The sequence below is a fragment of the Dunckerocampus dactyliophorus genome, chromosome 1 (assembly GCF_027744805.1).
Source record: "Dunckerocampus dactyliophorus isolate RoL2022-P2 chromosome 1, RoL_Ddac_1.1, whole genome shotgun sequence".
NCBI classification, from domain to species: Eukaryota; Metazoa; Chordata; class Actinopteri; order Syngnathiformes; family Syngnathidae; genus Dunckerocampus; species Dunckerocampus dactyliophorus.
In genome coordinates this window covers 45,715,579-45,742,423 of record NC_072819.1, presented here as the reverse complement: position 1 = coordinate 45,742,423, position 26,845 = coordinate 45,715,579, and the positions used below count along the sequence as shown (strand labels likewise).

Below are 26,845 nucleotides of genomic sequence, written 5' to 3'. Positions count from 1 at the left end.
TGTCTATTTGTCATTTGTTAACCATGTAAATTGGTTGACGCTACCTTAAAAGTTAAAGACAGAATGAAAAAGTGACATTCATTTTATTTTGTAAGCTTACAGCATATACAGTGGTGTGAAAAAGTGTTTGCTCCCTTCCTGAGTTCTTATTTTTTTGCATGTTTGCCAAATGTTTCAGATCATCAAACAAATGACAACACAACTGAACACAAACTGCAGTTTTTAAATGAAACTTTTTATTATTACGGGAGAAAAAAAATCCAAATCTAAATGGCCCTGTGTGAAAAAGTGATTGCCCCCTAAACCTAATAACTGGTTGGGCCAGCCTTAGCAGCAACAACTGCAATCAAGCGTTTGTGATAACTTGCAATGAGTCTCTTACAGCGCTGTGGAGGAATTTTGGCCCACTCATTTTTGCAGAATTGTTGTCGTTCAGCCACATTGGAGGGTTTTCCAGCATGAAGCGCCTTTTTAAGGTCATGCCACAGCATCTCAATAGGATTCAGGTCAGGACTTGGACTAGGCCACTCCAAAGTCTTGGTTTACCTGCTGGTGTGTTTTGGATCATTGTCCTGCTGCAGAACCCAAATTGGTTTCAGCTTGAGGTCACAAACAGATGGCCAGACATTCTCCTTCAAGATTTTTTGGTAGACAGCAGAATTCATGGTTCCGTCTATCAGAGCAAATCTTCCAGGTCCTGAAGTAGCAAAACATCCCCAGACCATCACACTACCACCACCATATTTTACTGTTGGTATGATGTTCTTTTTCTGAAATGTAATGAGACACACACCTTCCAAAAAGTCAGACCACAGAGTATTTTCTCAAAGGTCTTGGGGATCATCAAGATGTTTTCTGGCAAAATTGAGACGAGCCTTGATGTTCTTTTTGTTCAGCAGTGGTTTTGGTCTTGGAACTCTGCCATGCAGGCCGTTTTGCCCAGTGTCTTTGGATGTTGTTGTGGGGTCTTTTATGACCTCTTGGATGAGTCGTCACTGCGCTCTTCAGTCATTGACAAATATTTAATTTTGTTTGATGATCTGAGAAATTTCACTGTGACAAACATGTAAAAAATAAGAAATCAGGAAGGGGGCAAAACTTTTTCACACACACTGTAAATCACCGATTGAGATGGGTGCCATATAAAATCGATATATTCGGTTATATATTATATATAAAATATAAAATGGGATATTGCTCAAATTTTCAAGGAAATGAGCCACGTAGTTTTGCATTATCCTGCTATCGAATGAACAAAGACCATCACTGACAAAACAACATCACTCAATACAAAACAATATCAGTACCACTCAGCCATTCAAAACTGGACAAACTGTATTTTGAATGAACATAGATTAGATAGATTCCTTCAGTCATTCATTTTCTAATGCTTATCCTGTCCAGGGTCACAAGTAAGCCAAAGCCTACCGCAGCTAACACTGGGCGAGAAGCGGGGTACTTTCTGGACTGGTTGCCCGCCAATCATTGGACACATATAGACAAACAACCATTCACATTCACACTTACATCTATGCGCTATTTAGAGTCTCCAATTAATTAATTGGCCCACACAAGGGGAGAACACGCAAATCTCACACAGACGTCAGAGCCGAGACTCATACCCACACGTGCAAACCAAATGCGCCGCTGTGCTTCCAAAACATACAATTACACGTGACTAAGAATAGTTTAATACATGTGTCCAGTTCATATATGAGTATGTTATACTAGAAGTGTTCATTATTTACACGTAAGATAAAGAAGGAAAGAAAGAAATTAACAGTGTTTACGTCCAGGATGGTATTTTGCTTGTTGCATGTTTCAAATACAAATCATAACTTGGCTTAAGCTAGCAATATGTGATCAGGTGTTGTTGTTCTCTGCAGCAAAGCTCTCAGCAAGATGTTTGTGTACAACCACAAGCAGTCCGAGTGGAGGGAGCTGGGCGCCATGAAGACTCCCAGAGCCATGTTTGGTGCCGTCATCCACGATGGCAAGATCGTGGTGGCCGGCGGAGTGAACGAGGGAGGCCTCACTGCTTCCTGTGAATCTTACAACTTTGCAACAAACAAGTATGTTGTATGTTTAATTATGCGTGGAAGTTATTTTCTACTTGACCTTATCCTCATGTTGCCAGGTGGGAGCCATTCACAGAATTCCCTCAGGAGAGAAGCTCTGTCAATTTAGTGAGTACCGGTGGCGCGCTGTACGCCGTGGGCGGCTTTGCCATGATTGAGATGGAGAACAAGGAGGTGGCTCCCACGGAGGTCACTGATGTCTGGCAGTAAGTCTTCTTGAAAAGCAGCAGGTTGTACAAAACGTGATTGCGCGGAACTCTGACTGTGCTCCCACTCCAATAGGTATGAGAATGATAAGAAGCAGTGGAGCGGCATGCTGAGGGAGATGCGTTACGCCGCTGGAGCTTCCTGTGTGTCGATGCGTCTCAACGCAGCCAGGATGCCCAAACTGTAGACAGAGCTTTCTGTTTCTCCTTATACGTCCTCCTCTTTCCCCCGCTGGCTGCCTCTGCAGTTTCCACGCACATATTTCCATGTGCCAAGGTGATCTTTGACACATAAATTTCGCTGATGATTTTAATCATAAAGGCTCCAGCTACCACCTATTCAAAGACTGCACTGAACCCCACAGCACCAAGGAAAAGAACCTATCTGAAGCTCTGTTTACGTTATTTTGTAAAATAAACCTTTTTGCACTGTTCAGCATTGTGTGACCATCGTTATGTGTAGAAGCGTTATGTGTGTTGAAAACAGCTTTTTCACACATTACTCGACGGTCCGAACGCACCACAGTCACGTGCTATGAGATGCAAAAGTGAAACGGATACTGTACACAACTCTGGCGCTGCCACAAACGTGTTTTCACCCTCTTTCGTCTCATCGCTGTTCCCAAATGCTGACGCTGAATACAAAGACTGTTAATGTGCAAATGTGTGTGAATGCATAAACGTGAGCTTTGATGACGTGATGGCTGTGTTGAATGCTCGTGTCTGCTGCACTTACCAGAGATGTGCGAGTCACTAATGAGTCATTCAAAAATGGCTTTTTACTGAATTGGCCCTCACGGGTACTCGTCATCTAATTTGGGCATCTAGCATCAATTGGGAAACGGGACTATCATTCCAATTTGTTAATTGTTTCAAATTTCGATTCGTACGTTCGGTGATCGACCAGCCTCCCGACCGGAAAAAATGTCCACATACGCCGCAGAGCAACATTTGCAACGCCATCGTATCATGAGACGAAGAGTGCACCGCTAACGTGATTAAACACCTCCGGATTCAAAATGCACAGAGTACCCTGTTTTTGACGCGCTACGCCGGTCTTCTTCCAACCAGTCAGGTAAGTTAAACAATAAATTACATCAATCTTACGCCAACATTAAAGCAGCAAAAAGTATACTTTATCCTGCGAATGCGGTGGCCAACTAAAATATCCAGTAAGGTTATGTACTTTTTCATAGACAAACGACCTGACGCTAACACCAGCTTTAGCCAGGAAGTTAAGTTGACCAGAATGTTACTCCATTCACCGTACTTGTTTGATATTCTGCATGCAGGTTAGCAGGACCTCAGTAACGTGGTTAAGTTACACTCTGTCTATTCTGCATCGTAAGACACTCTTCAACACATAAACAACAGGATATGTGTCATTGTCTTGTCGTGAGGTTTTCAAAAATAAAAGTCATTTGTGAGAGTGCACTCCGATGTAAAGAGATTTCAAAACATTTATGTTCAAGTTGAATAGTTTCATTTTTATATACTGGTTAGAAATTCGTAGTAAAGTCATTCATAAAAACCAGAATCAAAATGAGGAGTTGAAATTGGAACAGGAATCGCTCAAATTCAAACAATGGCCAACCCTTCCTTTGCACCCCTGCTACCGCTACCGATTCATGTGTGTTGACACAAAACATCGAGTGCTCGATTTACAACTTGGTCAGCATGTGTGAGTTTCTGCATAAGCACTCAAGTCAGTAAAATGACTTGACTAAAACTTCAAATTCCAAATCTTCATTTTGTTTTTCTTCAGTCATTCAGAGGTGGACTTGCTGGTGTGTTTTGGATCATTGTCCTGCTGCAGAACCCAAGTTGGTTTCAGCTTGAGGTGACCAACAGATGGTCTTCCAGGTCCTGAAGCAGCAAAACATCCCAAGACCATCACACTACCACCACCATATTTTACTGTTGGTATGATGTTCTTTTTCTGAAATGCAGCGTTACTTCTTCGCCAGATGTAATGGGACACACACCTTCCAAACATTTTAACTTTAGTCTCGTCAGACCACACTTTGAGTATTTTCTCAAAGGTCCTGGGAGATGTTTTCTGGCAAAATTGAGACAAGCCTTAATGTTCTTTTTGTTCAGCAGTTGTTTTCGTCTAGGAACTCTGCCATGGAGGCCCTTTTTGCCCAGTGTCTTTCTTATGTTGGAGTCATGAACACTGACCTTAACTGAGGCAAGTGAGGCTTGCAGTTCTTTGGATGTTTTTGTGGGGTCTTTTGTGACCTCTTAGGTTAGTCATTTCTGCACTGTTGGAGTAATTTTGCCACTCCTGGGAAGATTCACCACTGTTCCATGTTTTCGCCATTTGTGGATAATGGCTCTCACTGTGGTTTGCTGGAGTCCCGAAGCTTCAGAAATGGCTTTATAACCTTTTCCAGACTGATAGAGCTCAATTAATCTCAGTTATGTTTTAACAAAGGGGGAATCACTTTTTCACACAGGACCATGTAGGTTTGGATTTAAAAACTGCATTTTGTGTTCAGTTGTGTTGTCACTGACTCATTTAAATTTGTTTGATGATCTGAAACATTTACGTGTGACAGACATGCAAAAATAAATAAATCGAGAAGGGGGCAAACTCTTTTGCACATGTACAGTATGTAAATAAAAGAAAAACAATCTTCAAAACTTCACAAAAGTCAGGAACCACATGCTGGGGGGCCTTGTACAACGTTCCCACTTCTTCCCCCACTTTGATGCCCTGGTGATGTGCCTTAACTGACAGCAGATTTCAACAACATTCGAGGAAGGAAAGACCTTTATTTTTGGCTTTCACATGACAAACAAGGTAGTCTTTTCTATTGCAATTGAAGCAGTTGTTCTATGCATCACATTTCTGAGTTATTATTTTTCATTGCCATATGTGCCATGACATTTATTTACACAACAATGGCGCAGTACATAGCACCATGTTGACCTGTGAAATACTAGGTAAATTTGGGTCAGGTCACGGTAAAAAAAATAAAAAAAATAATAATGCTATGACAAATCTAGGGGGTATACGGCGAAAGTGGATCCACGAACCCAGGCTTTGTGCTCAAGATGCAACTCGCCATCCGCAAAACATCCGCAATCAGACTTAATTGGTTCCGCGACGGTGGTTATTACCTTACTTTGTCAAGTCCGGTTTTCGGCTTTGTGCTAAATGCGCGTTCACGTGAAAGCGGGCGTTTGACGTCATATTATTCTACTTCCGCTGAAAAGTGACGCGATACCACCCAGCGTATTTTACAAAAAGTATTATGGAGCTTTATGAGGAGTTCCCAAAAGATTATGACTGCTAAATCCAACACTGTCGCCGCCAATACAGCGAGGGAGGACTGCTGGCATGCCAGCATGCAGCCTGTGAATGCAAGTTAACACTGATTATTATGCTAACTATACCCCACTAGTATTTTAATTTATCAACGCTCAACATCGCACAACTTTGACGTATTAACACTTATCCAATTAAAAAAAAAAATACATTGGAGCAACAACTTACTTTTCTGATGTTATAGTGTTATAGTGTTTTAATTTGTTTTCCATCCATCCCTTTTTATAATAAAACAAGTGTTTTAATGCAGTTGATTGATGCCTCAGAGTGTTTATTCCCCCAGCAAATATTGTAATATACGAAGACTAACGGGCTGAGTACTCACGCAAGGACTCCTGTGACATTTACACCATAAATTAATTAATGTTGTTACTATTTCATATTGCATTTTATTTCTGGTGCTCGCTCGCGTGAGCATATCTGGCGTATTTCCTCCGCTGAAAATGTATCTCGCTTATAGATGGATAATTTGGTTCATTTGATCATAAGGGAATGCTATTCTTTTCATTTTTTCTCCTGTGCCTTAGGGTTCTCAAAAAATGGTGACACCATCTCCGAATTAGTTAAACAGTGAAACAGTGGCATTTTCATAGTGCATTTTAAGCTGAAAGCCTGGACATAACCTGGTCCCGACCAGGCTATGAGTTTAGCCAATGTTACCATGGTGATAGTGTGTTACTCCACATTAGCAGCACACAGAAAGAGCCCACTGATCACAACAATAGCATGTGTGCTATTGTGCTAGCAAAGTAGCAAGCAGCAAGAGCGACGTCTGAAAAAGACATCTCGGCCGAGTGCAAAACCCCTCATGCACGAGTCCCTCGTGGTGGCACAGAACGGGGGAAGTTCAACACGACCGACCTCATCGCGCATCCGAAGCAGCACTACAAAAAACACCATGAGGATGTGAGTTTTTGTCCCGGTTGCTGACTATTGTTTTCTGTTTGATCAAGCCTTTTCTAATATTCCACACCACTAAATAAGTAATAAAAGTATGGATGAATTGTGCTGATATCGTAACGGATTGACTTAACTTAACGCCACAATATCTGTATCACATCGGAAGTGATCGGGACACCCCTAGAAAAATAAAGTTGACATTTTTTGTGAAAAAGTCGAGAAAACGATGTTATACGTAATAATAAGAGCATATTAGGCGCATAAATGTAATTTACTTGAAAGATGTAATCCTGTAATTTCACTTTTTATTTTAATAATACTCACGCCTACAAAATACACTGTTCATTCGCAGGAGGTTTCCACTTTCCTGCTAATAATTTAGCTCAGTGAAGCTAATGATCTAAAAGTTGAGTTTCGCCTGCAAGTACGGCTATTTATAGCCTTTGAACGCTACCTGCAATGTCTTCTTCTCAGCAGGCAAGTAAGATCAACCTACTCCCCCGCATTCAATCGCAGACAACATTGGTGCTAATTAAAGGTAATGATTTATCTGTGATGATAATCTGCTGTAAAAGCACACCAGTGTATTGCTGCAAACCTGGCCACAAACAAAACACCATCATACATAGACACATTAGAGGATTTTTTTTTTAGTTTGAGTCCAAACAGGGCCGCTATCAGCCTTCAATTTCTGTAACCCGGCCTTTATGATGGGAGACATTCTTCTACCCTTGTACAGGAAGTTATTCTGCCCACAGTGTTCCAATATCAGGCCAATAACGTAAGAAAATCGGTCTGCTACATCACATCATTTCTTTTCCTAATGTGTAAATGTGTCGCAATGTTTCTTACAGCTTTGGAGCTATTTTTCCATTTTGCCCCCATAAAAAAAAGCTGATCAGGAATACAGTTACATCACAGTATGCCGCATATTTTTATCGACGGGATTTCCGCCAAGTCTTGATTGTTTCTCTTTACTGAAGATTGGAGGAAAGAAAGCTTTCTGCCAAGTTTGTGCTTTGATTTTCCTGGCCAACCACAAAGTAAGCACGATACTGGAATGGTCAACACGGTGCTAGAACATGACACACAAGATCTTTAAAGCCCATTCATTCATTTCAAAATGGCCCAAAACTCAACACATTTCACAACTGCAGTGCCAAAATAGCCATAGGAAACAAACACATAGAAAATGTTACAATCATAAATATTAAGACACCATTGGGCAGGCCAACAATTAGGGCTGACAGAATTTGGCAGATTGACAGCGGAGAGAAGAGGGCGGACATGCAGTCTGGTCTGTTTTGTGTCCTCCTCACCATCGCACCACCTGACTGCTGTAGTCCTCTGTAGTGGCAACCACCTTCACCTCCTCCTCCTCCTCCTGCTCTCCTCCTAATCTCAGCAGTTCGGCCAGGTAGGTCCTGTGCAGACGCTGCTTCTCTTGCCGCCGCCGAAGGCGCTCCTCTTGGTGCTGCTTTTGTCGGTTGTACTGGTAGCGCTGCAGGAAGAGGTCTTTGGCGTATTCGTACAGCTCTACATCGAGGGCGTTGAGACCTTCGATGCGCCACTGCACCTTCTCGCTGATTCCCACGCTGGCTGCACGCGTGCTGTTGATCTGCATGAAGGGCCGGATGAAGCGCAGACCGAAAGTCCGCTCGAACAAGTGTTGCGTCTTTCGCTGGAACTCGGTCAGGCCGTAGAAGGCCATGTTGCGCAGGTTGGCCTTGGCGCTGGCAAGCAGCACGCGGCCTCTTTGCAGCTCATTCATGGACGACATATTGTAGCAGCCCACAAGGCTGAGGTCAGCCAGCATGCGCACCTGCCGATTGTTGGCCAGGTTGGAGGGGCAGTTCATGAAGTCCGCCAGGGGCACACCGGTCCAGTCTTCACCGCTGTAGCAGGCAGGAAGTTCATCCAGAGTGGGAGGGCGGCCATCACACATGTGGAGCGCGGTTTTCCAAGTGGCACCGCGCTGTACGTGCTTCCATTCACTGAGGTAGCGCGACACGGGGTCACGGAGCATTGTGATGTAGTAGAAATTCCTGTAGGGGAGAAAATAAAAAAGATGAGCTGTCTGGTTTTCTTTGGCCCTTTTTCTTTGACTTATCGCCCCAAACTGAGTTTGTGTGTGGACATGTCCTCTTTGTATTATGTCACTGTGTACAGCTCAACCTCGGTTTTCTTCCGAAATCCATTCCAAAAGGTCCGACAATAATCGAAACGTACAAAACTGAATTGATTTTTCCCATTTGAAATCATGTAAATCCAATGAATCTTTTCCAAACACCCATAAATATTAACACAAAACACATTTTACACAGAATATTTACGGTTTTACATGCAGAAAACAACTCAAAAGACATAAACATTGAACACAATGAATAAATGTACATTTAACGTCACTTTCAGCTTTACTGAAGACTTGCTGGTGAACATGGCGACGAGCCACTCGGACCCTGTTTCATTCTTCCGTGACAAACGTAACTTTGCAAAGTGGACAGTAAAAGATGTACAGTATACTTGCTCACTTGAACTTCATTGTAAACTTCAGCTGCAGGTACAATCATTACACACACACAATCTGTTATGTGTCTCTGTTAAACCATTCCCCCTGCAACCTGTGTTAACTTAGGAACCTTCACATTACAATCCTATTGTAACACACACTGCCTTTGTACTTTGCTGTGACTTTTTCTGGAATTTAATTGCGTTTCTCACCTTCTTTATTGAAGTTCTGGCACTTGCAACTTTTTTTTGCAGTCGTATCGAAATTGATAAAACGTATCTAATTGATGCACACTGCTCTTGAATGCCTCATCAGTGCACGGCACACATTGCAAATAACCAATAAAGCACGCACACATAATAAAGATGAACTATTCCCTGGCCTGAACCTGCCCAACTTCAAAAGAACCACTACCCATTCTTCATTGACTGAGTGACCAACACACGGGTGCTTTGTTTGGGCACTCTAGTTTGTTAGGCGCACTGTTGGGCCTTTGGAGCAAAACCGAGACGTATTTTTAGCAATCATTTTCATAAAAACCGAGGCGCTATTGTATTTCCTTTTGTCAAAAGATTTAATTTCGAGCAATGAGACCAGCGCGAGTGTTAGAAAATTCTTTTTGTGCACTTAAAAGGATTTTTTGACATGAAGTTGTATGACATCCCCATCAGCAGTGTAGTCCATTAGCAGCGACTTACCCCCCACTCGGTCTCCTAAGGCCAGTTCTGGTCAGATTTCTGTGATGAGGAACGTAGTTCTGCTTAGTTGCTGGGGACAATTAAGTAAAGCTTCCCTCCCCAGCGCCCCTGGACAAGATACCGAACCTCAGTTGCTTCTGATACCGCATCATCAGTCTGTGACTGAGATGCTATTTTCCTTCTATCATAAAACATTTCTTCAACAGTAACTGCGTAAAAGTGCTCTGAGTGCTGTGAAGGCTACACAATCGCAATACAAAAGAGCTATGCAAGTGATGCCCATTCAGCAGGATTGAGCATACCATGCACTGTCCTTACCAGTGTTGTCACACTATGATAAAGAAAACATCAAAGGACGATTATATATATTCAAAAAAAGGATTTCTTTTGTTGTAAAACAATGCTTCAAACTATTCTTTCACAACATTAAGGGAGATTGAAAACATTCAAAACCAAGTAATTGTATTTGTGGAGTTCAATGTCCATGTAGGTTGTTTGTCATTTTCTTCAGCTGATCACACAATCTGCCTCCTCCGGAGTTCATCTCTTTGAAAGCTGAACGCGGCAAGGCTATTTCGATTTGGAACTCAGCCTCCCATTATTCAGTTGAGTTCAGTGATTACCAGAGCACTGGCGAGGTGACGCAAGGAGTCACCTCTTGAGTATTTCTTCAAACAACATAGATAAAAAGGAAATATAAAGTGTGTTCAAAGATCGGGTAACCTGGTTGCCAGAGACAGAAACCAAATCAAAAGTTGCACATGTTATTCCATGTCGTCCTGCATTGCTGCGGGTTTCTTCTTGGAAGCGTTCAAGCAATATTTTTTTTTCTATACCTCTTTCCCTCCTTAGGGTCATGGGTGAGTTGGAGCCTATCGCAGCTGACTTTGGGCGGGAGTGGGAGTGTACACCCTGGACTGGTTGCTGCCAGGCAATAACAAAACTCAATGCCTCAGATTCTGAGACACTGTCGGAGACATGCCACGGAAACCTAAAAGACAGATCATTATTTATATTGCCGTAATTGTTGGACTATATACAAAAATATTATGGTATGTAAGCCGCACCCACTAAATTTAAAGAGAAAAAAAAAGATTTGTACATATGCAGGCCACACCTCTCTATAAGCCGCAGGTGTAACACTTGAAACATGAGATATTTAGTACGCAGGAAAATTTTACGAAGAGAGATTTTTTCAAACTTGTGATCTAATCAATCATTTTTTCCAACCAGTTCCTTACAGTGTAAAGTGGCTAGTTAAACTGTAGCCTACCAGAAAAATCATTCATCGCCATCCTCCTCCTGCGCCCAAATGGCCCAAATTCCTCCACAGCTCTGTAAGAGACTCATTGCAAGTTATCACAAACGCTTGCTTGCAGTTGTTGCTGCTAAGGGTGGCCCAACCAGTTATTAGGTTTAGGGGGCAATCACTTTTTACACAGGGCCATGTAGGTTTGGAGTGAGGGCGTGGCAAAGATTACTGACAAAGCCAGCTCGGCGGGTTTTGTCTAGCCTAACAGGCGTACAAAAGACATGTGTAATCTGTAGTTGGTGCTCTTCCTGGATCATCCACTGAATGCACACAGTCCAAAACACTCCGTGTCTTATATCATTAATACCGTCTGTTGTGAAATTTGCTTGACTCTCGGGTCTTCCTTCCAAATTCTGAACACGGGTTTAACAGCACGCAAATGAGACCTCGTCATGTTCCACAGAACATCAAAGCTTGCTAACTCAGTGTGTCCACAGTCTGGAATTATTTCCAAGTTTGGCCTTCAGATTGTAAATATGTCATTTGCAATGACTGCTAAGCACTGCCCATGCAGGGGGTGAGTGAAGCGTCTTCTTTTAACTTTGAATTTCTAATCTAACATCACACCTTGGGAAGCATCGCTCAGAGTGACACACAGCAATGCAGCAAAAACTGTACAGCTAAAACCACTTTATACTTTTGCTGATCGTATTTGTCCAGATTTGTGTACTTTGCACTTTAATTTGTTCTTGTACGGATGTTTGTGCAGCATAGAAATGTGCAGCTTTCCAAATTGAACATTTTGACTAGGGAAGAGCTACTGGAAGAGCTATCGGTTGATATTGGCATCGGTATTATTGTCCATCGGTAATGGACAATATCGGCATACAGTATCAGATATCAGTAAGAAAGCCAATATCGAACATCTCTACAAGAAATATTATTGGTGTGTTTCAAGTTGCAGTGGCGTACACCTGTGCTGTTTCATACTGATAGATGTTTTGTTGCCTTTAAAAGTTACATATTGGAAGCATCTTGTGTAATAGAAGGCTGCATGGCGATGATGAACAATAACAGCCACTGGAGGCTGTTTGGAAGAAGAAAAGACACATTGCATGTACTACGTCGTTATGTTTGCATCACATGATTGCGCTAAGCTGGCCTGTTGCGGGTATATTTTTGAAAATCAGGATGCTTTTGTTTGCAGTTGCATGACTGGCAGGGAAATAAAGAAAAGATATTTACGTTTATTTTGCATTTCTCTGCTACTGCTCTGACCACGTTCACAATGCTATACGCGAGACTTTCTCAGTGTGTCCTCCAGTCATTCCAATGTTACAGCTCACTGCTAATGTGCAAGAAAATCCTCTCTGATCTCAGACGCCGGATTGATCAGTCGTCTTCTGATCTTAGAGGGATGCGCATCAACCTACGTGACTGTGGTTTTTAACTACCTTTCATCTACTGACATGATATTCCATCCTTGTTGTAGACCTGCAAATACAAGTGTACTAAGCTGCTTAACATCAGTTTTACTCGAGGAATATTAGTGTTTTTAAATGTGCTGACATTTTAAAGGTCTTCCTGTTAGGCAAAATGTACTTTTATTGATGTTATATGAGTAATATGTGTCTCTACAGCCTATTAATGAACATCAAACCTGACAAAAACCTATTATCTTCCTCACTTGCTTGCTCCACTTTTGAGAAAAGAGGCACTCAAAGTCGGTTGGTTTTGAATTTTCAGGTTTTCACCTCTTTCCTCGAGGACCTTGTACCGCCTCTGACAGTGATGTGCAGTGAGGTTCATGGCTGGTGAGGCACTGACTCCTTTGGAGGTTTTTTTTCTGTATGTTAATACAGGTTGCTGATTAAGGCCGCATGGTGGACAAGTGGTTCGCATGATGGCCACGCAGGAGATCGGGAAGACCTGGGTTTGAATCTCCGCTTGGGCATCTCTTTGTGGATTTTGCATGTTCTCCCCGTGCGTGGGTTTTCTCCGGTACTCCGGTTTCCTCCCACATTCCAAAAAAACATTCATGTTAGGTTAATTGTCGCCTCTAAATTGTTCATAGGTATGAATGTGAGTGTGAATAGTTGTTTGTTGTTTGTCTATAAGTGGCCCGCGATTGGCTGGTGACCAGTCCAGGGTGTACCCCGCCTCTCGCCCAAAGACAGCTGGGATAGGCTCCAGCATACACCCCCCGGCCCTAATGAGGATAAGCGACATAGAAAAAGTATGAAGGGAAGGTTGCTCATTAAGAGGATAACAAAAAAAGAATAAAATAATTCAAAAAATATTTTCTAATGCGTCTTAGTCCCATGTATTTATTTTCGTGGCCCAACCAGTTATTAGGTTCAGGGGGCAATCACTTTTCCACACAGGGCCATGTAGATTTGGATTTTTTTCTCCCTTCATAATAAAAAGTTTCATTTAAAAAGTGCGTTTTGTGTTCAGCTGTGTTGTCATTGACTAATATTTAAATTTGTTTGATGACCTGAAACATTTAAATGTGACAAACATGCAAAAAAATAACAAATTAGGAAACGCTTTCTCACACAAGTAATTTTATTAATGTTGACACTAGGCAATCAGCATGGGGCCCTAAAAAATAACAATGAACCGATTAAGGGTGTTGTATATAACTTATATGTTTATAATAAGTTTGGACACCCTTGCCCGTTGTTTATTAAGTGTGATATCTCTTTCACTTTTTTGAAAAAAATAGAAAAAAATATGATAAAGCATTATTTGATTCATTGATAAAGTATTTCACATTTCATGAGCCGCTGGTAAACGTGGTTACGCAATACATCGGCCGCTGTCAGCAGCTTCCCAATCACCCCACCAGCCAATTGCCTCCCTGTGAACCACCATCAAAAAAAGAGCAGCGGCAACTAACAGCAAAAGATCAATATGTGCCTTGTTAATTCACTCACTAGTATGAAGGACACCATCCATCTCACACTAAAAGCCTAGACCAAAACTAATTTTGGTTATGCTCTTCAAGAGGGAAAATCGAATGTGATGCCTCACGTCAACGTGCTTCTTCACAATAATGAGAGAAGAAGCAACAACAGTCAGACTGAATATGACTTTCACACCAAAATAAAAGTGGTTATTACTTGCGCACTTAGAGCAAAGGCTTGTTTGAAGTTTGCCTGTCCAAGGCCGATCCTTTAAGTTGGGGATCACCAACTACCGGCCCAGTCCCAGTTGGTGGGCAGGGCCGGACTGGGCCGTTAACGATAAAGTTGTTTGTTTAAAATAATAGTTTCGTAAATAACCACATCCAATATTATGTCAATGCACATCAATTTTGCAAATAAGGGCTATTATTTTACTAGAGATAATAAGCAGTGGAACCTTAGTTAGCGTCATTATTATTATTCATTCCAGAAGGTCAGACTCTAACCGAAACCCAGTGCTTCTCAAATAGTGGGGTGGGCACGAGTGGCACAGTGAACTGTCGGGGGGTGTGAGAGGCAGGGAGTACTTTCAATATTAGTGCAGACCTGCCAAAATGTATGAATTGGTCGTGCTCAGCAAGCAATTTGGCTCTCGAATACGCTTGTGTCCTTCACTGCTCTCTATTTTGTTGCATTTCGGTTGCATTTGGTTTCACTTTCGAGTTCAGTCTGTACAGTACGGATAAATTCATAGATATGATCAGTTTCTCAATAGGATTTCTCTCCGCCAGTGGTGGCATGACAGAAAATAATTGGGAACCACTGCACTAACCCAATCCATTTTCCCAATAAAAAACAATGTAAGTCAAATTAATCCATTCCAGAAAGCCAAAACTGTTAACACAAAACACGCTTTTATAGTTTGACATGTAGAAAACAACTCAAAATACATATAAATGATGAATGAAAGGGATAAATAAACAATTAAGGTTACTTTCACCTTCACTGAAGACGTGACTGTTCCCAAAGACACAATGTGGCAGCAAGATCAACACAAACGCCACTTTCCTGTTTTGCCATGTGTTATTTCTTCAAAGGTGTTTCTCACCCCGGCAACCCAAAATGGAGTGAAGTGACGTGACAGCATTTGATGAAGAAGGTGAGAAACACTATTGAATTCAAGAAATAATTCATTGTAAAAGTATAAAAACATGTTTTGTCTTAACGTTTTGGAGAGTCAACCTCTGATGACATCATAGATGGGCGACGTAGCTGACTCCCGGTTCGTGTTTCCATGTAGTGGCAAGCTAATAGGATGCTAACAAGGACGTTTTGTGATAAAAATACAGTTGGAGACGCACAGCACTGACAACACGACAATACGCGCTCCATACTGTACGCTAACAGGAGAACGCTTGCAAACCGTGGCAAAATTGTGGCGTATCTTCCACCTTAACAAATACTGTACGCTAACCGGGGCACACTCTAACTAACCGAGCTTCCACTGTACTGTAGAAAGCCCATAGTTTTTACACGTTTTTCTGATTTTGTTTCATTATGTTTCACCTTTATGTTTATTCACAGCAGTCCTTGAACGCACCATAGTTGTGCGCTCCAAGACAAAGTCAAAGTTCCGTATAAATTTCTCTGATGCTAAAACAGATAAACTTGTATTTTTTCCCATTTATCGTTGTTCCCAAATGCTGTTGTCAAGTTAATTAATTCTAAACATAGTACCTGTCACCCACACATCAAACAAGATCATTTTCTCTCTGGACAACAAACTCCAGACTCGTACCAACTGTGAGTCTGTATTCATTTTGTGCTTTTAATTCGATGTTGCTGGAAGCTTTTGTGAGACCCTTATTTTGTTCGGTGCAGTTGTGCTCTTGACGGCTGGAAGGGTATCTTAGTGAGACATTAGTTTCAACTGTACTGTATATTACGGTGGCCAAGAAGTGCATAACACATGATCAGAGAGCAAACCAAATTACAATTACACCATCCGGAAAGGAAATGTACCAAATCCCAGAGTTATAGGAAGTGATAACATTTGGCCCAATCAGCTCCGGGGAGTTGGTACATTCCTTTTCTGATTCATTTTTGTTGCGGAGAAGTGCAAAACACAAAACAAAAAGAAAAACAAATTACAATTACACCACCCAGAAGGGGATTGTACCCCCGTTATACCCTCATTAAAATATTTGATGGACTCCTGTACTGTCTGGTATTTGCATGCACGCCGAGATCTGCGTGCACGTCGTGGGAGTGCGCACGCTCCGCTAAAACCTAAACTATGAGAGTTTTGCTATTTTCCAAGGCGCAGCACTTCATGATAATTACGTGACACAGTTTGCCGCCTTTATCAGTCACTATATAAAACACCCAAAGTATATGAAAGCTTGGACTTGTTCGTTGTTATCTATGTAGAAAAATTGGACTCGGGCATACCTGCCCAGAAATACAGATTAGAAATTCACAATGCATTTGTGGCACTCTGTAAAATAGTTGCCCCCTATTTACTTATTTTTGTATAACAAATGGCCGCTACCACCGTTGTTCATCATACTGTAAGTGCAACTTCAGTTCAGCTGTTCAGCCTATGGTCAGCAGATGACCAGTACAGCCTCTTCTTATGACATCAATCATACAAACACACACATACATCCTGTATATATACACACATACCCCATACATACACACAGTATATGTACAGTACATATACATACTGTATATATATATACTTTTTATACATATACACATAATTACACACATTTATGCAGGTACACTTACATTTAAAAATTACAAAATTTACATTTTTCCTTTCTCTTCTTTCTTGTTATCCTTTCCTTTCTCCCCTGTTGATATCCACATCCTACCGTCTTTGGTGTTGCACTGTGAGTGTCCGTGAATGTAGATACATTTTATCTCTTTGTTGAGCTGGCCCTTGCAAGGTCATTGTTACTGAATGTAATCCTTCTAGCTGCATGGTTCTTTCTTGTAGGTTGTATCCTCCATTTTCCTTATTGTCGTAGTAAAATGATCTTTAAATATGCATCCAGACTGTTGATATCTTTGACAACAAGCACTCTTGCGTCTCCTGGACCTCCATTTAGTGTGATGAAGATTTTACCGTTGGCGCGCCAAGTGCTTTGTATCTTTCCCTGCTTCCTCAAGTCTCGTGCTTTCTTGGCGATGCTCGTTCATGTAGACGTTTGTGCCTCTCAGCTTCTTTCCCTCTTTCAGCAGTGCAGTTTTAAATAACCCGTTGGTGAACTTAATGATGACAGGTGTGGTGTTGTTTCTTGCATAGAGTGGGCCGCGAGTGTCGATGGCGTCGATATCTACATCCACCTCCTTTGATTGTAGGAAGTTAGCAATCTGTCGCTTCATTGAAGGAACATCGCTTGACCTGGGTGTAATTTGCAGCCCCTGATCCATCTCGTCAATTAACTTTTTCATTTGCTTAGTGATATTTCCCTTTGCTTCTTTCTCTTCCGCAAGGGTGGTGTGAAAGGCGGCATTATCCTTCAATAGTGCATTGATATCATCCTGTAGAAAGTTGATATCATTGCATAATGCTCTATTTTCTTCCTTAAGAGCAGCGGGCAAGGCAGCGTTGTCTTCCAATAATGCCCTGATATAATCACAGAAATCATAGATATCATCAAAATGATCTTATCTTAGAAAATAGTACAACGTCTCATAGTTTTAGCGAAGCGCGTGCGCTCCCACGACGTGCACGCAGATCTCGACATGCATGCAAATACCAAGATTCAAGAGAGTTTTATTGTCATGTGCATGGTAAAACAGCAGTTATACCATGCAATGAAAATCTTATTCTGTTCATTCTCCCACGAAAAGAAAGAAAACACAAGAAAGAATAAGAACATAAGAAACATGAACACATAAACATATATACCAATAAATTAAGCAACAAAAACAGAAGAGACATTAATACAAATAAATAATACAAATAAATAAATAAATAAATAAAGTGCTATGAGTGTGTGCGTGTGTTGCGTGTGGCGTGTGCGAGTGCTTCGTTGAGGAGCCTGATGGCCTGTGGGTAAAAGCTGTTTGCCAGCCTTGTGGTCCTGGACTTCAAACTCCTGTAGCGTCTGCCTGACGGTAGGAGTGTGAATAATGAGTGTTGTGGATGTGTGCTGTCCTTGATGAGGTTGTGTGTTCTTCGTAGGACTCTAGATTTATAAATGTCTTCCAGTGAGGGGAGGGCTGCCCCAACAATGTTCTGTGAGGTCTTGATCACCCGCTGGAGTGCCTTCCTATCACGTGTTGTACAGTTACCGTACCAAACAGTGATGGAGGCGGTAAGGACACTTTCGATAGTGCATCTGTAGAAGCAACTCAGGATTGTGATGGACATGCCAAATTTCCTCAGTCTTCTCAGGAAGTACAGTCTCCTTTGGGACTTCTTCAGAATTTGTTGGGTGTTGTGAGACCAGGTGAGATCCTCGCTGATGTGTGTGCCAAGGAACTTGAAGGTCTTCACCCTCTCCACCACGAGCTAACACTGCTAACGCACTAGGCCTCCTGCATGACATCATTGATAAACACGAGACCAGACAGAAGGAACAGATGTACTACAGGAGTCCATCAAATATTTTAACGTTAACGTTATGGGATTCGTTACATTTTCTTTCCGGCTGCTATAATTGTAATTTGTTTTGCTTTGCTTTGTTTTGCACTTCTTGGCCACCGTAGTATATGCTTTTTGAAACATAACCCAGGTGACCAACATCCCTGAGAGGCACGGAGGGAGGAAGGAAAGAGTCCACTGTAGTCTTCATTCATCATTCATCTAATTTGAGGTGCTGTTTTGGACCAGATGGAGGGGCCCACAGAATGATAGAGTCGGCTTCTAGAGGACAGAGAAGCTGTCTGGGCATGTAAGAGTGTGAGGATTTTACTTTGGTGAAAACGAGGTGACGGATTACATGTGGGAAGGCAGTCAACACAAATTAAATGGTGCCATAGGAAAACTGACAGAATGTGTGTTTAGAGAAAAGGTGTTTTCAAAGTGTTCCCAGAGTTCATCTGCTTTTTTTTTTTCTAAACCATTAGAAGCATCGCCTTCAGGAAATCTACACTCACATCACCCTGGCTTATGTAGCTTGAGAGTCTTAGCCTTAACCTTTGCTTGGAGTCTTAATCTTGCAGCTTTGTGAGGTGTCTGCATATACTGTAGTTATAGGAAGGACAAATGTCAGTCAGTAGTCAGTAAAGGTCACGTCAGCCTACGCAAAACATAGAGGAATTTCTGAAAGGCTGCAGGAATGAGGAGGGCTTCCGTGCAGCATCTTCAAAAATCAATTACGGCTTATAACCTATCCACAGCTAATACCATATGCTATAATGTGTAGTATAATGTGTATATACTGTATATATATATACAACAATACTCTATCTACCATGGCTGAATGTGTCCCTTCCAACAAATTTTTGTAAAAAAAAAAAAAAATACTGTAAACTTCATTCTACTCCACTGGATTTGTGGATTAATCTCCCCCTTCTTCCTCCCTTGTATAATAAAACCTGTCTTCGAGTGCCCCTAATCCTCCTAAGGAGTGTGGAGATTACCAAGATCGTACATTTCTCACAAGGACTCAAGACAGGGCTCAGTGTCACAAAGCCCGAGGGGTATGGTTTGTGTGAGCTTTAATTATAAATAATGTTTCTGAACTGACCCCACATCCAACTTCACAACGCTTCTTTAGGATGTTAGTACTTAGTCGTTAACTATAAGTAACCCTAAAATAAAGCCTTAGTGGTTTGGCAGAAAACTAAAGGACATAAGGATTGTTTCAAGCTCCCATGCAGACTGATTAGAATATTACAGGTTCTTCCCAAAATGGTCTCTCAGCATCTCGGAGTCACTGGCAGACTGGTGAGAACGAGCAGTGTTCAGTGTCCAGAGACAAACCTTACAAACATGCATCTATCTATCTATAGGACCTCTCAGAAGCGCATGTGCCTTTGCCATGTTGGCTCAAAATAAACAGCGGTGTCAGGTACTGTACACCTTTCTACCCACAAAATGTGACTAATAACAACATGAGCTGTAAGCTCTCTCTGAATCTGCAGTGACTAAGAATTAAACTCCAACCTATATTGGATCGTTGGCCATTGATGTGAGCCTGTTGAAAAGCAGCGTTCCATCCAAGTTTAGTTATACAGCAACACACACTTAGAAAAGTTTATATCTCAAAAGGCAAGAGATATACAGAACACTGTGTGCTGGATTTTTAACAGGTTAGGCCGAGCGAGGGGCATTCGTACCGTCAGTCAGGTAGAATGGACCCATGCGTCGTGTAGGAGTATGTTAGAAATCCTTTAAAATTAACATGGACATTAACATTAATTTTAAAAATTACTTATACTTACTTGGCATCATGAATCCGTACGCTAACCTAATTTGTCCCATAAGAAATGATGCAAATCCAATAAACAGACTTTTTCACAGTTTTACATGCAGAAAGCAATTCGAACTCGATATAAATTGCAAATTAAAGACATAAATGGACATTTAATGTCACTTTTACGCTACCTTGACTGAAGACTTTCTTGTTGACAAAAACAGCTATGAGGCATCCACACAGACAGCACCTTTGTGTTTTGCCATGAGTTATTCCTTGAATTCAGTAGTGTTGCAACTTTCTTTGGCTCCATTGTTGATTATTTTGCAGCCGTGATCAATACGAAAAGCAGAGACTTGTGGCGTAACTGCGTTAGTTAGCAAAGAAGTACAGAGTCAACCGCTGATGACATCATAAACGGGCGACAGAGCCGGGAGATAAATAACATCCGGTTCCGGTGTCCAGTTCGGAGCACGCGCCATATTGTACGCTAACCAGGAAATGTACGGTAATTTTTTTTGTAAATTTTCGACATAAACCAAAAAATATGCTAACCGGGTGTACGCTAACCGAAGTTCCACTGTAATTGAATTAGTAACAGAAATAATTAAATTTCCAGTGTATAAGCCACTACCTTTTTCTTAAACTTTGAACCCTGCGGCTTACACAGTGGTGCGGCTAATTTATGACCAATCTTGTGACATCTCCTATACTTCAGAACGACTACTAATCGTTTAAATACTATGCCACTCGCGAGTCAGTGAGGATATGGTAGCTCTTTCTTTGGCAGGAGCCAATCCCGAGCTATAGGGGAACTCATGACGAGCTTGTCAGCCCATCGGAAATCGCAGGAGGTCATTACTCAATATAACAGTCTGGCTCACGGTGGCACCTTAAAAAGAACGCTAAAATCATCACACAGCAACTTAACGCTCAAAACGTATACCTAAGAAATATACAAGACCAGCACCAGTTAGGGTTGTTGACGATAAACCGATGCGACCGGATATCCGGTTTGTTGAAGGAACAGTTCTGATCAGTCGTTGGAAGCTTCCTGTTTCAACCATAAATCTTTAGATTAAACGATTGTGGAGAAATGCACCGGGTATGGCGAGAGAATCAATCAGTTGACAGTGTCTCATAAACAACGCCGACGAAAGGATTGTCACGCTTGCTCCATAGCTTCCCATGGCAGAAGACGAGAACGGGTGTAAATAGTGGCAGGCATGCTAGCTAGCTAGCCGTTAGCCGGCCGATAGTGCAGCCGGTAGCTAGCGTGCCTGGAAGTATACTGCTCAAAAAAATTAGAGGAACGCTTCAAAAACACATTAGATCTAAACTGGGGGAAAAATGATCTTGAATATCTTTCCTGATAATAATTGGGTGATGTATTAGTAACAAAATGATGCCACATATTTGATACAAATGAAAATGATCACCCTATGGAGGGGGGAAATCAAAGACACCCCAAAAATGAAAGGGAAAAAATGACGCAGCAGACTGGTCCATTTGGCTAAAATGTCATTGTAGCAACTCAAAATGATTCTCAGTAGTTTGTGTGGCCCCCACGTGCTTGTACGCATGCCTGACAACGTCGGGGCATGCTCCTAATGAGACTACGGATGGTGTCCTGGGGGATCTCCTCCCAGATCTGGACCAGGGCATCAATGAGCTCCTGGACAGTCTGAGGAGCAACCTGGCGGCGCCGGATGGACCTAAACATAATGTCCCAGAGGTGTTCTATTGGGTTTAGGTCAGGTGAACGTGGGGGCCAGTCAATGGTATCAATTCCTTCATTCTCCAGGAACTACCTGCATACACTAGCCACATGAGGTCGGGCATTGTCGTGGACCAGGAGGAACCCAGGTCCCACTGCACCAGCGTAGGTTCTGACAATGGGTCCAAGGATTTCATCCCGATACCTAATAGCAGTCAGGGTGCCATTATCTAACCTGTAGAGGTCTGTGCGTCCTTCCAGGGATATGCCTCCCCAGACCATCACTGACCCACCACCAAACCGGTCATGCTGAATGATGTTGCAGGCAGCATAACGTTCTCCACGGCATCTCCAGACCCTTTCACGTCTGTCGCATGTGCTCAGGTTGAACTTGCTCTCATCAGGGAAGAGCACAGGGCACCAGTGGTGTAGTTGCCAATTCTGGTGGTCTATGGCAAATGCCAATCGAGCTCTACGGTGCTGGGCAGTGAGCACAGGTCCCACTACAGGACGTCGGGCCCTCAGGCCACCCTCATGGAGCCTGTTTCTGATTGTTTGGTCAGAAACATTCACACCAGTGGCCTGCTGGAGGTCATTTTGTAGGGCTCTGGCAGTGTTCATCCTGTTCCTCCTTGCACAAAGGAGCAGATATCAATCCTGCTGAGGGTTGAAGGACCTTCTACGGCCCTGTCCAGCTCACCTGGAGTAACTACCTGTCTCCTGGAATCTCCTCCATGCGTCCAGGTACCGCAGTGATGCCCTGGTCCAGATCTGGGAGGAGATCCCCCAGGACACCATCCGTAGTCTCATTAGGAGCATGCCCCGATGTTGTCAGGCATGCGTACAAGCACGTGGGGGCCACACAAACTATAGAAAATCATTTTGAGTTGCTACAATGACATTTTAGCAAAATGGACGAGTGTGCTGCGTCATTTTTTCACTTTCATTTTTGGGGTGTCTTTGATTTCCCCCCTCTATAGGGTGATCATTTTCATTTCTATCAAATTATGTGGCATCATTTTGTTACTAATACATCACCCACTTATTATCAGGAAAGATATTCAAGATCACTTTTCCCCCAGTTTAGATCTGATGTGTTTTCCAAGTGTTCCTCTAATTTTTTTGAGCAGTGTATTTACAAGTCACCATTACTTACCGCTGTTTACTAGTCACCGCCTAGCGAATCACCGCGAAAGATTTTCAACACAACCCCTCCCAAAAAACTCAAGTTTGGAACATGTTTGGATTTTACAAGAAGGGCGCAAAACTTGAGCAGTCAGACCAACAGAGGTGAGTGTGGTAACTTTTTTGCTTTGTAAATTGTTTACTTTACTGGAGTGTTGAAAACACTACCACGCTCAGTCTGAAATGTTGCACGTTGTGAAACAACTTGGGTGAACCTTGGCCTCAAGACTACCTAACACCTTTGGGTTGATGTAGAACTGTGAGCCAGGATCAGTGACCTCTTGATGACCAAAAAAAAATCACTCAAAACTCAGCCTCAGCCTGACAACATCCCTTCTCTAACACACAGAATTGTGACATAGAAGATGCAATAAGTGCATTGCAACACTGCAGACGCTTGCATTAAAAGTGACGAATTGAGAGTTTTCCTCGAGTAAATCCCAGGCAGGCCACTTAGCGACCCAACCGCCATTTAGAGAACACACAGTACCAGGGCAAATGACTGATTTTCTGGAGTCCATTATGTGAAATTGACAATTATGACTAATGGAGTGTTGGTTCGTTCTTTATCTAAGAGCATCAAATTCAATCTAATGGATTGCTGGAAGGTTGGTTAATGGATTCTTAAATGGAAGCATTCTTGAAGACACTGGCTTCCATTGTAGACCCTCTTTAACACTGTTAGGAACATATGGAGATTTGCTTTCTGAACCTTTAACACGCAGATGGCGCACCTCAAAGCACCCTTGCCCTGCTTAAGTGATTTACTTCCTGAGGTTTAGCTCTCTTGCTACTGTAATTACAGCAAATTGAAACAGACCCAGGGATGAGCTGGCTTCTCAACAGTTTGCTACGAGGCCTGTAGCTCCAGGCGATGATGTGAAATGTGGCAAGCATGTTAACGTTGCAGGGTCAAAAGCGCGACACCATGTGTGACATGTCTGGAAGCATGCGCATAATTGTGCAAACTTGCCAACAGAGGGATTTGATACCAGAATATACGTGAACAAAGGGATCCAGTTTTATTTGACTTTACAGCTCAGGCTACTGATATCATGTAAAGTCAACAACATCTACAGTATTTATAAGTGCTGATTTTGTCCAAGCATATAAGAGGTATTGAATGCAACTATTAAATGCAATGTCTGAAGCAGGTTGATGGTAAATATGTCATGTTCTTTGACTAAAAATCTGACAAGGGAGTCAAAATTTAGAGTTAAAACATTTAAAGATAACTGAAAATCTTGCACCCACAAAACATTCATGTCAGCGCTAACAATCGTGACGATTGGACGCCACATGATTTTTAGATATCAGTACATGATTAAATAAATGACGTTTTATTCATGTTGGCCCCATGACTATCTTCTTGCGTTGCAGCTGGTGTGTGTTAGAAGTGCAACAGAAGGGGTTCGAGGCGTTTCTCATGTTAATTAGCACACGTGACGGCAGCGGACACAAAAGGTAATGAATGTTATCGGATTTGCAAAGTTCCTGTACTTCGTCCGTATTATCCGTGTAGCCGAAATTGTGTGCATTTTTTTTAAACAGCACATCAACAATGACGTCCACTGCAAATTATTTCACAGGATGGATTTACAGTTACAGTAATACCAGAGCAACTCGATAATACCAAGATATTCCTGTCAGGTCCAGGATTAAATCATCAATCAAGGAAAGACCAAACATCATCCAGGATTCATTTTATCATCACTATAGCTCAATAATGCAATAATTACAACCATGGAATTTCTATTTCACCACCGACTAACAATTTCAAAATATACATAGAACAGAAGATCCTTGGAAAGATCTCTGCTGCTTCGAAGAATGTGTCATATATACTGCATGCATGTAAGCTAATGCTTCATTGAGATGTAATTCATTTATGCACAATGCCAGACACACACAAACTGGATCGAGTCACATTGATTTTAGCTGCTTTACACTGGTTGTCAGGCTGTTTTAAAGTGGAATTTTTGTGTTAAGTGTTTTAATGGGTCGGCAGCTTCTTTTCTCTGTCATATTTTCACTGTCCACGTTCCTTCGATATCAAATCTGCCAACCAGATGAGTGGAACTGTCTGCCTTTCCACATTATGCTCTAGTTGTTTTTTAAATGTCATTACTATGTATTGGCTTCTGTTTCTGTGCTATTTTATGTTGTTTTTCGCCACATTTTTCATTTGCACAGCATGTTGGTCAATGTCTGCTGTTTTCACATGCATTCATAAATAAATTTGGCTTGAATATTTCTGTGCCATGACTGCTTAGAGCGGCTTGATGAGTTCAGATAGCATCCTAACGACGTGATATTTGCCTCACAGCCAGGTACATCAGGGTTTGAATCTCGGCTCAGATGTCGCTATGTTTGCATGGTCTCCGCATGCTTGTGCGGGTTTACTGTGGGTACTCTCCTTTTCTCCATTGTTAAGTTCATAGTAAAGTCATTCATCAGTGTGAATGGGAATGTAAATTGTTGTTATACTGTGTGTGATCTGTCATGGAACGGTGAACAGTGCAGGATGCAGTGCACCTTTCTCTCAAATGTCAGCTGGGATAGGCTCCATTTTTAAAGGATAAGTGGTATAGAAAATACTGTAGATGGTTGGATTTCTAGAGATTTTGTGGAGGCGTGGGGCATGATCAGGGAATGACCTAATATCTATCTAGGACCTAAATCAAACACCGTTTTCAATCGTATTAACACATCAGTACATTAATACATAACTGAGAAAGCAAATAAAGTTATAAAATGTAAGATTTTATAACTTTATTTGCTTTCTCAGTTATTCATGATCGAGGTTAGGATGGTGCCATACTAAGTGCCATGAGTTCATTTTTTACTCCATTTCACTTTTGAATTGCGTAAACTTGATGTACTTCAATGCACCTCACCTCTTTCTCCTTTGGGAAGTCTTTTTGTCCCTCTTGTTCATCACCACGGGAACACAGCTCGTAAGTTCGGTCCAGTCTGCGTGCAAGCCGCAACTCCATCCGGTGGAGAACCGGGAGAAAAGCCACGACTCACTTTTCCCGGGCCGGTGACATGTGCATTTCCTCTGGCCGGGCATGCACTCACATGGCTGCTCTAGTTGGATGTTTTTTACCAAGTGGCGCCCGAACGTGGTTCCTCCGGTCTTTTGGATGTGCAGAAACACCATCACGTCATCTGCTCGCATGTTAAAGTCCACGTGTCTGTCCAGGTCTCGCTCCGTGAAATTAAACCTGAAGGTGGTCTTTGTGAGGTCCTCGTCCACCTGCCCGGTGTAGTGGGATGACGAGTGCTCCAAAGGGTCGCTCTCTTCACGTCGGAAGTAGCAGGTGTTGCTCTCCGCCGGACACACGTACTGGTAGCCGATCATGAAGCAGAGCAAGGCTGCGATGGGGATGAAGACGAGTCGACTGAACTTCTCCTCCATGGTGGAACGCTCACATCAAGTCGTATTCCGGCTTCCCTACGCCTCTCATCCCGCAGTTGCGCTTCCGCAGGGTGGTCCCGTTCGCTGAAGTCCCGCCAGCAGGTGAGTGATGCTCCTGCGCGGCTACAGTTTCACTTGCCAAACTTGACGCCGTCAAGCTGACCGCAAAACTCGCGCGCATCACTCTCCTCCAGGTCAAAGCAGCAGGTGGCGGCGTGCGCGGCCATGTGCACACCTCACAGGCGTCCTGCCAAAGTTG

At 42.3% G+C, this 26,845-nt stretch overlaps 2 protein-coding genes across 2 annotated transcripts in view; one reads left to right on the top strand and one right to left on the bottom strand.

The window, feature by feature from the left end:
* The window catches only part of klhl41b (kelch-like family member 41b), a 7,696-nt gene extending 4,969 nt beyond the window's left edge, over positions 1-2,727 (top strand). Inside the window, exons 4-6 of the mRNA XM_054794032.1 lie at positions 1,887-2,072; positions 2,138-2,284; positions 2,361-2,727. Coding sequence (XP_054650007.1) covers positions 1,887-2,072; positions 2,138-2,284; positions 2,361-2,472 — 445 coding nt within the window. The 3' untranslated portion in view covers positions 2,473-2,727. The remainder of the gene's footprint in view (positions 1-1,886; positions 2,073-2,137; positions 2,285-2,360) is intronic.
* LOC129191060 (heparan-sulfate 6-O-sulfotransferase 3-B-like) lies at positions 124-26,845 on the bottom strand. The gene is made up of 2 exons (XM_054794045.1): positions 26,063-26,845; positions 124-8,563 (listed from the first exon to the last, which is right to left on the bottom strand). Exons 1-2 carry the CDS (start codon positions 26,584-26,586, stop codon positions 7,834-7,836), a joined length of 1,254 nt encoding a protein of 417 aa, XP_054650020.1. The 5' UTR covers positions 26,587-26,845; the 3' UTR covers positions 124-7,833.

Excerpts from the sequence above, each read along its gene's own strand:
- LOC129191060 (XM_054794045.1), bottom strand. The coding sequence starts at position 26,586 with ATGGAGGAGAAGTTCAGTCGACTCGTCTTCATCCCCATCGCAGCCTTG. Across the intron at positions 8,564-26,062 it reads ACTTCCCAAAGGAGAAAGAG|GAATTTCTACTACATCACAA; the intron begins GTGAGGTGCATT and ends TCTCCCCTACAG.